Source organism: Amblyomma americanum, chromosome 1 (assembly GCF_052857255.1).
Source record: "Amblyomma americanum isolate KBUSLIRL-KWMA chromosome 1, ASM5285725v1, whole genome shotgun sequence".
Taxonomy (NCBI): Eukaryota; Metazoa; Arthropoda; class Arachnida; order Ixodida; family Ixodidae; genus Amblyomma; species Amblyomma americanum.
The window spans coordinates 150112210-150125277 of NC_135497.1; the positions used below are offsets into that span (position 1 = coordinate 150112210).

General features: G+C 43.0%; 2 protein-coding genes across 4 annotated transcripts in view; one reads left to right on the top strand and one right to left on the bottom strand.

Moving 5' to 3' along the window:
• Nucleotides 1-10362, top strand: part of Mvd (mevalonate diphosphate decarboxylase) — a 45509-nt gene extending 35147 nt beyond the window's left edge. Inside the window, exons 10-12 of one of the 2 annotated variants that reach the window (XM_077647315.1) lie at nucleotides 1787-1945; nucleotides 6637-6702; nucleotides 8475-10362. In XM_077647315.1, the coding sequence (XP_077503441.1) occupies nucleotides 1787-1945; nucleotides 6637-6702; nucleotides 8475-8546 (297 nt within the window). In that variant the 3' untranslated portion in view covers nucleotides 8547-10362. The remainder of the gene's footprint in view (nucleotides 1-1786; nucleotides 1946-6636; nucleotides 6703-8474) is intronic. The other variant, XM_077647316.1, reaches the window with a different exon arrangement.
• Nucleotides 10363-12013: 1651 nt separating this feature from the next.
• The window catches only part of LOC144113923 (protein arginine N-methyltransferase 7-like), a 93287-nt gene continuing 92232 nt past the window's right edge, over nucleotides 12014-13068 (bottom strand). Inside the window, exon 15 of one of the 2 annotated variants that reach the window (XM_077647318.1) lies at nucleotides 12014-13039. In XM_077647318.1, the coding sequence (XP_077503444.1) occupies nucleotides 12790-13039 (250 nt within the window). In that variant the 3' untranslated portion in view covers nucleotides 12014-12789. The remainder of the gene's footprint in view (nucleotides 13040-13068) is intronic. The other variant, XM_077647317.1, reaches the window with a different exon arrangement.

Here is a 13068-nt window from a genome sequence, read left to right on the forward strand (position 1 = left end):
CATTCTTTCAACTCTGGAAATGCCTATAGTATTAAGCATTAGTAACAATCTTTAGTGAAACAGCTTGTATATATCAGTGAAAATTGGCAAGTTGGTTTTTGAGGAAAGGAAATGGCGCAGTAATTGTCTCGCATCTCAGTGGACACTGAATAAATTGCTCCAGAAGGGAAGGGAGGAAGGTGGGAGTGAAAAGGAGGAAGAGGTGCCGTAGTGGAGGGCTCCAGGATAATTTCAACCACCTGGGGATCTTTATTGTGCACTGACATCGCACAGCACATGGGCGCCTTTTGCCTCCATCAAAACGTGGCCGCCGCAGCCAGGTTCGAACCCGACTGCGCTTTAAAGAATTATTACAGGTGGCCAAAATAAATTCAGGGCCCTTCACTCCATCTTGTACACGTTACAGAAAAGAAGTCATCAATTATATTTACAGTCACTTCACCTGAAAACAACTGATTTCAGTGGTCACTTACAATCGCCAAAAAGTAACTGGACAATTACGAAAAACCAGTCGATTACTATTGCATTATTTCCCTTCCGACTTTTATGAGCTTAGCACTAATGTATTATCATGTGGCTGGGATGGCAGGAATGTTCGCAGACTTGCAACAATCAGTCTGGTGAAGAATTCAAAAGGTTTATTGGGCTAATTTGTGCCCACAAGCAACTGAGTAACTTGACAGCAGTGATGGCAGTAATTTTACTCGGTGGCATCGAAGGTTAGATTCACCACCGCTTTCGTTCGTGCTCAGTTTAATGGCTGCTTCGAACATTCGAGGTAAGAGGTGTGGAAGAACAGTAGTTATCTCAAGTAGCGGGGAAAGAGCAGTGCACAATTGTGAATTTTTGAGGGTGCTTTGATCCCTTGTTACCTAGCAAACAAAGTGATAAGACCATGTGCAAAAGTAAAAATCAGTGATGAAAACAGTGCTTTGAGGCAACATACTTGGACTAGAATGAGCTGGTGCAGCTTGCTTGATATGTTGCCTGTTGCAGCTCACATGATGTTAATTTTCAGTAACAGTTGTCTGTCCAAGTTTTCACCATTATTTTTTGCACATTTCCTTTTGAGCACATCAACAGTGACACTGAAGAGGATCGCGATGTATGTACTGAAGGGAAATGCATTGCTTTAACATAAGAAGCCCTTGTGCGCCACCTTGAGTTACGCATAGTGCCTTATTTCACTGTTGTTGGCCCTAGGAGGGGACAAAGCCCATGCTCACTAAACATGACCTTCCATTGTGCTGTTGGGGTGAAGTGCGAAGCGTGGGACATGGGGCTAGTCAAATGCAGGTCACTCGGGCTTGCATGTGTGGACATCCTCATGCGCACGGCTTCTATACTCGGTGCTATACCAGTGCTTGCCACTGGCATAGCACCGAGTTCAGGTTCTTGAAGTTAAATCACTGGCTGCAACTTATTTTTTTGGGGAAAAAAATGTAACAGATCACTAGTAATCGATTACTGAAAAATAGAGTTGGATTACCGAGAATGTTGCACCTTACAAAATGTACTCAATTCATTTCAAATGTCATAGAAAATGTAACTTATTACAAGTGATCGATTGCTTTAACACGTTACGTACAACCCTGCCTTCACTGCTTTCTGCCTCTTGGCTCAAGTGTAGCTTTGGCACAAGAAGATAGATTAATAAATACAGTACTCCAGGACTAGAAGTTGGTGTGCTTCTTAAAAAGTTTATTTTCCTTTTGGACCGCCCTTGTATGTATTCTGTGTTCATTCAGAGCCACTGATGTTTCCACTCTTACTTTTTTCTGTGCAGCTGGCATACTCATTCGATGCGGGACCAAATGCCTGCCTTTTTCTGTTGGAAGAATCACTGCCCGAGGTTCTTGCTCTTGTTGAGTATGCATTTCCAACAACTGCCAGAGAAGTGGATTTCTTCCGGGGCGCACCAGCAGTTATTGGAAAGTTGTCAGATGTGAGTCATTATTATAGTAAGAGTGTATATTGTTGGCTTTCGTAGTATCATTCTACCTTGGTTTGGTTTCACAGCTTAATACATATGACTAGGTGAATTGAATTATTTTTGTTATGACAAGCGATTGCACCACAGCTGACTTGTTTGGGCATTTGATTACTTTGTGGTCAGTGTTCTTCAGAAAGCAATAAATACAGGTAAAAATTTTCAAGGTGATGTGCAGGCGTCTGCTCTCCCCATTACAGAGCACCTTAAACAGATATTGAATAATGCTCTCAAAGTACTGAGGAAGCACCATATTTGCATTCTTAAGATACGATTACCCTAGTATACAGTCATCATTCCTCTAGACTCAATGCTAGAGGCCCATGTACTGTGCGATGTCAGTACACATTAAAGAAACCAGGTGGTTGAAATTATCCGGAGCCCTCTGCTACGGCATATCTCATAGCCCAAGTCACCTTGGGACGTTACACTAAACCAAACCAGTTATTTTTGAGTTGATGGTTGTATTTTTGATGCTTTGTGAGTAGCCGCCAGGCTGCACTCAACATGCTCTGGGCTATGAGCTGGCAGACATGTCACGGCTGCCTTCAGCAGTACCGTAGAAAGGCTGGCTGGCAGTGCGCAGTTGAGGATTCTCCCGTCTAGTGCCATGCTTTCGAGTGTTGTAGAATGCGAAGTAGAAGTGAGAGTGATGGTGCGAGCAGAGACTGACTATGTCTCTGATGAGCGACCACATAACTGAGCACACTTGATAAAGGTGTAAGCTTATGATTCATCAACGTCAGCGATTTGCCTCAGTCCCCCTATGGGGTGCCGAGGGAGCCTGGCCCAGTAAGGTGGCGTTTATGCTGAACCTCGCAGAAACATGCCATGACTTCAAAAGATCGAACCGTACGTTAGGGGTGGTATCATACATCGAAGCCAGATATACGGGTGTGTTTGGGAAGTAATGCAATTATTTTTTCTCCGGCGCTGCTATTGGTCCGAGCATGTTCGGACTGGTCATGTTAGGCGGGGGGGACACTTAGCTTTTCAGCACTGCCTTATAGTCTGCTTCGATCTCTCGAAGCATCAGGATCGATGTGTCTGTGAGCCCCCTCCCTGGTAGTGCATCTGCCAAGATGCGCAATGGAGTTAACGCTCCAATAACGGTACGTGATTAAGTTCTGTGTTAAACTCAACAAAGGTATTGCCGAAATCTACCAGATGATTCAGCAAGCTTACAGGGACTCTTTTATTTAATGCCATATTCTCAAATTCCAATGTGGTTGAAGTCTTATAAGGAGGGCCGGGAAGAGGTGGACGATGATTTCTGCTCTGAACGGCCATCAACCAGCAAAAGTGAAGAAATTATGTCTCGTGTTAATGTTCAACACCGACTGTCAAATGAGTGCACAGATGTAGCAGAGACCCTCAATATTCCGAAAACCACTGTGCACAGCATCGTTAGCAACAATTTGAACTTGCGGAAAGTGCGTGCAACGCTGGTCTCCAAACTGTTGACTGACACGAGAGCAACCGAGTGGTGATCGCGGATGGAACTTTGTGACATGTGCAAATTGAACATCATTTGTTGGACAATGACATTACTGGTAACAGAACATGGGTATTTGAGTACGATCCTCAGACGAAGCGCCAAAGTTCCGAATGGCACACCTCGAAGTCCTCTCACCCCAAGAAGGCAAAACTGAGCAAGTCTGAAATGAAAACCATGCTAATTGTCTTTTTTGACGCCAACGATGCGGTTCACAAAGAATTCATACTACAAGGGCGGACAGTCAATGCTGCCTACTTTTTGGAGATTACAAAAAAAGGGTCATCAGAATGTGAAAGGGGATCACCGATACCTGGTAGTTGCACCAAGACAGCGCTCATAGCCACACCTCTCTGTGCATCCTGGAGTTCCTGGTCAAGCACAACTTTGCAGCGCTGTCCCCTACAGTCCTGACCTGGCCCTAGAAGGCTTTTTCCTGTTTCTGAGAATCAAAATCAGCCTGAAAGAAAATTGTTTTGGGATCATCAAAGTGATTAAAACTGCCGTGACCCGTTGACGCCTTCCAGGATGCATACAGTGCATGGCAGAGTTGCTGGCAGACGTGTAGGTGCTAAAGAGGATTACTTCTTGAGGACTACATATCTTGAATAAAGATTTTTGTGGATATGATTGCATTGCTTTCTGAATACACAGTAAATGCTGTTTCTGTGAGTCAGGTGAAACGTCGCAGCAAGCTTGCTCCCACCTAGAACAAGGCAGTGTTCTTTCCTCTGTTGGACGCGAGATGATGCTACCGGTACCATCTCTGATAACGTTGCTTTTTTTATTCGTCGTCGTTGTAGGCGATGGGGATTTGCAGTTAATTCTGACCAAATCAGGCAAATACTTTACCTAAAGTATGCAACCTTGAGATGCAGGCAGAGTCTTGAAGCGTGGACACAAGGAAGCTGAATGAAATTGACTACAACTAAGCAAAAGCACGTGAAATGTGTCCTTTTTGCCTGTCACCGATTCTTCATTGCAGTGTCTCAAGGCATCAATGCTGGCTGTATTAAAGCCTGATACGGGCAGGGACATCTTATTTTTCATTCCATTTGCTTGTCCCAGCATACTTTCTGTATCAAAGTCCATTATACGTAGTAGCACGTGCAGGGAGACTTTATTTTTTATTCCTTTTTTTGTACCAATATACCTTATCAGAAAGTGAGCACACACCAGTGTTCCTTCACAGTGGACTCTACAGACAGACATGCTCCCATTCTTGCCAACTGCTGTCTATACTGGATTTCAGCATCTGGTCATGTGGTCACTGTACTTCACTGCTTGTTACTGCAGATTCCTGCATATTAAGAACTTTGACAGGATTTTGCCCAGGTGCATAGAACACTTTTCAGCAATGTGGCATGGAGCACCACAGCTGGTTATGCAGTGCTGCCCTGAGAGGCAAGCAGCACTGCGTGTATGCTTTTCCCTGTCTAAAGCAGGTGTTCTTAAATTGTATGGTTGAGAATGATGTCATCACTTATCACCGAACTGGCAAAAGTGATTCACTCCTGAAAATGAAAGTGTGTGATCCTTATTTTTCTGTGCTTGTTTCACGATCACCATGCGTTTTAGTTTAAAGGGCCACAGAAAGGGGCGCTTGAGCTTGGCTTTAAAATGTTTGCACTATGTAGAGTACAGGCCACCGAGCGTCCATGCCGCGTACGAGACCTCAGAAGCGGGCGGGAAATTTACAATACATTTTTAAAAATTCCCGCTTTCGCACCTCGCGGCACACGCGCGGTGCCGGGCTTTCGCACAAAAACCTGGCAGACGACATCACGTCTTGCAAATGACGTCAGCAGCCGGGGGTGATCATTGGTTCACAGCGCCAAATTTTTTCAATTGTCACGCACTACCGTGGCTGCGGCCACTCCGCGCGCGCCGCAGCCGGCGGAGGTGGGGAAGGCGCCGAGTGAGTGGGGCCGGTGGAGGAGCGCCGCCGTTATGGCGTGCGAGAGGAGAGGGAAAGGCACGAAGACGCGGAAGTTCAAATTTTGTCTGCATATAACTCAGATTCCACAATACGCATTAACATAATTCTTGCTGGGGGATAATTATGAACTGTCGTCTTTTAACATCCCAGACATATCGCACCTTTATTAAGACCCCCTTTCTGGGTCCCTTTAAGTGCACCAGTTATGTCACCATCGCATGCATTTATCTAACTTTCTCAGTTCACTCCCTTGAGACCCACTGTCACCATTAAAGCCTTGTGAAAGACAGTCCGACTTGTGCACTGTGCAATCAGACATTTTTGAAATCCGCATCAGTAGTTTCTAGCATCTCCTCACGTTTCTTTTTTGTGTAAATTGTTTCCTATGAAATAGTCGCACCTAGTCCTATGTTCGTGAATGCGTCTTTGTTCTGACCTGTTGCAGCCTCCAACCTCATAAGGTCTTTTGAGCCACCGTGGTGGCTCAGTTGTTATGGCACTCGGCTGCTGACCCGAAAGACGCAAATTCGATCCCGGTCGCAGCAGTCGAACTTCGATGAAGGCGAAATTCTAAGAGGCCCCTGTACTGTGCGATCATGTTAAACCCCAGGTGGTCGAAATTTCCGGATAACTTCACTACGGCGTCCCTCATAGCCTGAGTCGCTTTGGGACATTAAACCCCCATAAAACCATTGAAAAAATAAAATCATAAGCTCTTCTAACATTTAATGACCTTTTATCGGTAGTAATGGAAGTAAACACAAAATTATAGCCCACTGTTGTGGAAAAACAGTCCTCATTGTCTTTTATTCTTGACATAATAGTGCTAACAGAATAACTTCAGTACTATGGATTGCACTGCCAGGATTTTTAAAGCCACTTGGCTCTTTCACAGATTTTCATGTTCAAACTTTTCTTACAGTACCTACATTTAATATATAAGATACTGAGTCCTTGCTTAGTAGAAAATGACACAGCAGTTTATCCAGCATAGCGGAGCATGCCTATCGATATTCAGAGTTGCTGTTTGGTAAATGATTGTTTTTGCAACTGATTCTGTTTTGGTAAAAGGGGATAACAAGCATGTAAGATGGTAAAGGTGTTTGAGCTATGGAGCACTATGGCATGTCAGCCCTTAGGAAGACCACACTGGTTGCAGTGCAGTCACTCTTATATGGGCAGCTCATGGAATAATATGTTTTCTACTTACAGGAACTTAAGAACTTCATGAATGTCAGTCCCCAACAGGATGCCATCAAGTTTGCTATTATTACACACGTGAGCATTTTTGTGTTTTGCTTTTTTTTTTTTGCAAGCATGCTGCTGCTAGCATGCATCCAACATTGGCCAAAGTAAGACAAGGTTGTGACTGACGATCAAACAATTTGTGTAAAAACAACCTTGGTCACTGTTGATGCATGTCATGGAAGGACTCTGTTGTTGGAGCTTTCAGGGATAATTTTTTAAAGAAATTCTTTGGGCACGATGAAAAAGACGAAAAAGCTAAACAGTGGACCATAAAATTTCAGAGTATTTGTACTGTAGCATTACATGAGTCACAGTGAGAAATACATATTGAATGAATGAATGGATTTATAAAGAAAAGGAGCTGGACTCATGGCCTCTGCATGGGAAAGAGGGAAAATTTATTCGTGCTTGCAACTTGAACTGCTAAACATAGCTGTGCTGTGGTATTGCTTCTTTCTGCAGATCTTAGAATTTATCGACCTGGATTCAACAGCTGTATTTTTTTTTGCCAGTTCTATCCAGTGCAATAATTTAGCTGGAATGTCACAAGTATCTAAAGGAAATATTAGGCTTATACCCCTGTCACACGGGCACTTTCGATCCTCATTGAGTCAATGCTCATCGAACTCAATGCAGATCGACGGTTGTCACACGGCCACTTTCAAGCGCAATCGAGCTCGATCCTGATTGACTCGATGCCGACTCCTCAAGAGTGTTAGAGGTTCCAAGCACGATCGAAAGCACTCTCGCTCTCATGAAGCTATAAAAATAAACACAAGTTAACAAAACAAAACCACAATTGTTGTTGTTGTAATTGATTAAAATGTAATACAGAGCATTTTGCAGGTACTATGCCTGCTTATATGCAAACATTTGAAAATGATCTCTACACAACGCTCCAAGCTTCGCCGTCAGTGTAAACAAAGATGGCGTCCTCCTGCTCGTCGGCGCGGAAACTGTGGAGCGAGCGCAAGACATGGAAAGAAAAATGATAGGTGTAACGTTAAGAGATCGGAAGCGGGCAGAGTGGGTGAGGGAACAAACTCGGGTTAATGACTTCCTAGTCGAAATCAAGAGAAAGAAATGGGCTTGGGCAGGGCATGTAATGCGAAGGCAAGATAACCGCTGGTCCTTAAGGGTAACGGAGTGGATTCCAAGAGAAAGTAAGCGTAGCAGGGGGCGGCAGAGGGTTAGGTGGGCGGATGAGATTAAGAAGTTTGCAGGCAAAGGGTGGATGCAGCTGGCAAAAGACAGGATTAATTGGAGAGACATGGGAGAGGCCTTTGCCCTGCAGTGGGTGTAGTAAGGCTGATGATGATGAAGAGAAACGTCGCAGTCTATGCAGAAATCGCGGAGGCGCTGCGGACCCTCGGGTTCCATCGCATAGCAGCAGAGGTGCGCCACAAGTTTAGAAACCTGCCGCAGATACGCAGATGTACCGATTTGGCTACGGATTTGGCTGCCACTGCTTCCGACTGCACAGTGTTGCCGGACATTGCCATGTTATGACTGTCGGCGGAACATTTGGCGCCACCTAACGCACATGAGGGAAACTTCTCGATGAGCATTGAAAATGCCCGTGTAGCACCGGATGTCTCGAGCGTGCTCGAAAATCTCGATGCAGATCGAGCTCAATGTGGATCGAAAGTGCCCTTGTGACAGGAGTATTAGTTATGTTAATGTTTGGAACCTTGTGTACTTTTGGTGTTTCTGTTAAGATTACATTTAAAAATTAAACTGACAGTGCCAGAAGCGCTTGTCTTCTTGCTAATGTCATGTTTTTGGCTCTGAATTTTGTTCAGGTTGGTGATGGGCCAAAGCCACATGACGGTCTTGAAGCACACCTTTTAGATGTCCATGGGTATCCAAAGTGAGCTGACCACACTGGCTTCTGCACTAAGACAACTTGAAAAGAACAAATGAATCGCATGTGTTCTTTGGTGGGTAGATGATTATGGCTAACTTGCTTAAAACAGTAGTAAGGAGTGGAAATAGTAACTTTTTACTTTTTCTCATACAGTGCACTGAATAAGTGTGTGGTGGTTCAGTTCTTGAACACAGTAATGTGGACTACATGCACTACTAGCTATATGTTTTATCTGCACTTTTGTGTATGTAATGCTTGAGGGACCAAAGTCACTATTATTCTAGCTTGTGCAATGCTAGCATCTTGCGTAATCTTTATTGCTGTAATATGCACACTACATGATACTCAGAATGCATAGTATGTTTCTCTTCTCACTCACATAGGACTTGCATAAGAATGAGTGCAATTGTAATGTCCTCTTTGATGTTTTACTAGCATACCATTTCATCTGACGTAAACAGCTGAAAAAAGTTTTACTGTACTGTAAAAGTATATTTCATATGCATGTTGAAATGCAGTTTTGCACTGCTACTATGGTCACTGGTGTTACATCACCCTTTCTTACGAGGAGGGAGGCACATGCGTTCAGCTACTACTTAGGTGATTAAAGTAGCAAGGGGCAGCTTGAGGAGCTCTTTACTTGGGAAGTAGCTTGGCATAAGGTGCACCCCAAACAATGTCCGGAATATTTTTCTATGATGTGACAAATATTGTATGACACACCTGGAAACTGAGAAGTGCTTTTGTAATCCCAGAGATGTGCATTATCTAGAAATGCTATTCCAGGATTTGCATAGAACCTTCCTTCTTGGACCTTTACGACCATGTACGATTTATTGACACAAGCCATGGATGGCTGTCATGGATTAAAGTAGAGGAAACACTGAACGTATGATGTGATTCTTTGTAAGGACAGAATTCTCGTTTTTGCGTATGGTGCTGTCAACTTGCTTGAAATAGTGTTTTCGCCAGTGTTTGCACCTTGCAAGTCATATAGAGTATCACACTACATGGTGATCATCTATTTGTTTGTGTCAATGTCATTTAAGAGCTGGACTTCATATTAATATTTCTGTTCTTCCTTGTAGAGCAGACGCCAGTGAGTAAGCTTAGTTAAGGCTTCACGTTGTTTGGTGCTGTTAAGAGTATGAAATTGGGACATGTTCTTTACCCTGAGCTGACTGTGTGCCTTATGCAATGGATGACTTTCCTTGTTGGGCCCATTTGTATAGCAATGCTATTGCCTAGTTGTCCTGACCTTGTTTTTATAACCTGTCCATACCGTTAGTAGTAGTGTAGGCCAACATCGGTGTGGGTCATGCACAAAACATTATCTTTATTGTGTTGGGCCTTGTGGCACATAGGCAACTAAGCTATAATGCACCATTTTTGTGTGTGTGTGATTGCTTGTGCCATCAGTGCCAAACTACATTTCCTAATAAAAATGCAGACTGATTTTCTGTCCATGTGGCCTTTGTTGGTGACTGTCATCTTTAATTTGGTACCTGTCCTGAATTTTTTAATGGTACCCAACAAACTTCTTGTAGCAGTGGTATATATATAGATATGTAGGAACAAGGTAAATGAAATATTTCTAGAGAAATATTTTGGTGTATGCTAAGAAAAAATACCAGGTGAATAAAAAAAAACTTCCCAAAGTTTTTGTCCATGCTGTGCAAATAGGGAGGAAAGCAACTGCTGGCCTGTCTGCTGTTCTCAGGTGTCAATTTCTTTGGAAGACTGGGGAGCGGAATGTGCCGTATGTTTGCCAAGCGAATCTTGTTTACTGGATGAACACCTGAATAAACTTGCATTTCTCTGGACTTTACTCTTTCCTTACCACAAAAAAATGACAGATTTTGAGTGTGTCCTGACCTTGTTTTTATAACCTGGCCACACCATTGAGTGATGGGATGTGGGATGCAAGTTTTAAATGCACTGCGTGTTGTAATATATCAAACAGTAGCTTGTTGATCGTACTTCCGAACGAAAAAGGCACCAAAGTTGTGTGTGCAAAATTCTCTAAAATTTATGCGTTAAATATGCTGGTAACAAAAAAGAATACAAGCAAAACAAAAATAAGCCTCTGCTCTAAGCCAGAAATTGGTTACAAAAAATTTAAATTACAAAATGTTCCTTGTGTTCTTAGCTACCATTCTTGCGATTTTCAGCTGCGTACATAATACACCGCACTTTCCGTGGCCTTTCAAGTTAGGCAAAATGACTGCTGTGCCACTAGAGAAAGCAGTCTTATGAGGACATGAAGTGGAGGTAACTCAACACTGCTGCTCTAAAAAAAAAAAATTGCTCAATCTAGCTTTTAAGCCTTTCAGGAGCATGCGACGCAACAGGCACCATGATCGCCATCCAGCAGACTGGGTCCTCCTCGCATAAAAAAAAACAACAACCTTAAGAGCAGTTTTCTAACGGCGGCAAAAACTTCCCAAAAAAAAACCAAAGGCAACAAATTATAGGAGCACTTTGGCAATCTAAAGTGCGGCAAGGCGAAAGCCTTTGTCCTTGCAGACTGCGATTCTAGCTTCGTAGGTTCCCATACCAGTGGCACTCCCAAAGGCTTCTTTCTACCTTGCCACACTTTCGGTCTAGACGACGTTGTTGGCGCTTGCGGTCTGCTTCTCTGGCGGTGGCACGCAGGTGGCGTCACCAGCACACGCACTGTTACCATAACCACCTCGGGCGTGACGTTACCTCCTGTCACTATATGGATGCCATTTGGTTGTTTTCTTTGTTTCTTTTGCTATAATTAACTAATCGCTCTACAGTCATCAAACTTGGCATGGGGGTTACATTTTGTCCCCTCTATCTGATGCTACCATTTGTTTTCTGCTATCCTGATTAGTTACCGCGTTATTCGTGGAAGACAGCATTGCACCGGAGGCACGAGTATGATGCCATTAAAGGTTTTTGCCTTAATAGTTTTGGTTTATGGGGGTTTAACGTCCCAAAGTGACTCGGGCTATGAGGGAGGCCAACAGCAATAGGCATGCTGGTCTAGTATATGTACAGGTATACCACTCACGCCATCCATCTCTGGGTGTGCCTGCCAGGCCCAACTAGATGTTGGGTGCCCATAACATCCTCCAATGCCAGCAAGACGAGGGAATTTTAAGTTCAAAACATACTCAGCATGTTGCAGTGCCTTTTATTCTGGAGGAAGGCCCTCATGCAACTAACACTGTTATGTGCTTAGAGTGCACTTGCAATACATGGAAGCAAGGACTACCTTCTGCTGCACGACTGTCAAAATTAAATTCAGTTACTTGGTGGCATGATAATCTGCTGCCTTACTTTCACAGCACCATGTGCTTTCGTTTAACTTGCATGTTTTTACTTTTCTTTTTAAGGTGGCATTTGGAGACATCGAAAATGGCAAACTGGAACAAATTATACATGGCATTTTACCGCATTAAGACGGTGTGCTACTTACTCTACATAACACAACATGAAACATAAGTCGCTTAAATAACTTTATTAAGCATGAAACACGAAACATACCATTATCGCACTGGGCAGATTTTAACTTTCACCTGCATCAGCATACCTCTATTGCACTGCAGATTTAAGGGGGAGCCTGGTCTTGAAAACAAAATTTTATTAATGTAGTCATAATTATGAAATCTTCAGGGAGCGTATTTTTGCATGTTTATTCTAAATATGTAATTAATTTCATGTAAAACAATTTTTTGAGCACTTATGTAATTTTTATGCAAGTATTTTGCTAAGAGCTTTGAAGAAAATTTGCTGCGGGGAAACTCGCTGGAATGTATGCCAGTGGGTTCTCTTGATACCAAGGAATGGAATAAGGTAAAATTATCATCCTGGCTATCATAGAACTTGAGTTATAGGGTACTGAAGCTGCCACTTTAGAAATGGGAATACACACTTTTCTTCGCATTTCTGAAGCGACAACTTCAAAACCTTATAACTTAAATTCTATGATAGGCAGAAAGACAATTTTACCCTTATTGCATTCCTTGGTATCAAGAGAACCCAATGGCATACATATCAACAAGTTTCCCGCAGTAAATTTTTTCAAAGCTCTCCACAAAATACATACATAAAAATTACATAAGTGCTCAAGGAATTGTTTTACATGAAATTAAATGACATATTTAGAATCGGCACACACAAATACATGTTCTCTGAAGGTTTCTTAACTGTGACTTCATTAATAATTTTTTTTTTCAAGAGCAGGCTTCCCCCTTAACTTCTAGCAACCTGCATCAGAACTAAGCTTGATCCCTCGTTTCAAACTTAAAGTCAAAGGTTACTGACCCAGCAAGATCAAAGCAAAGTTTCCACAACAGCTTAGTAGCATTTTTCTGGCCAGGGGTGAAGAACTGCACTCCTTGTCGAGAAAACCTGTCCCAAGTAATTGTTTTTCCAGGAATAATTGTTTCTGACGGCCCAGAAGTCACAACGTTGTAACCATCCAGGTCAAAATCTGTCCACAATACAACTCCGTTGCACAGTCCACGGCTGTCAGAAAAGTGGTAACACAGTGATGC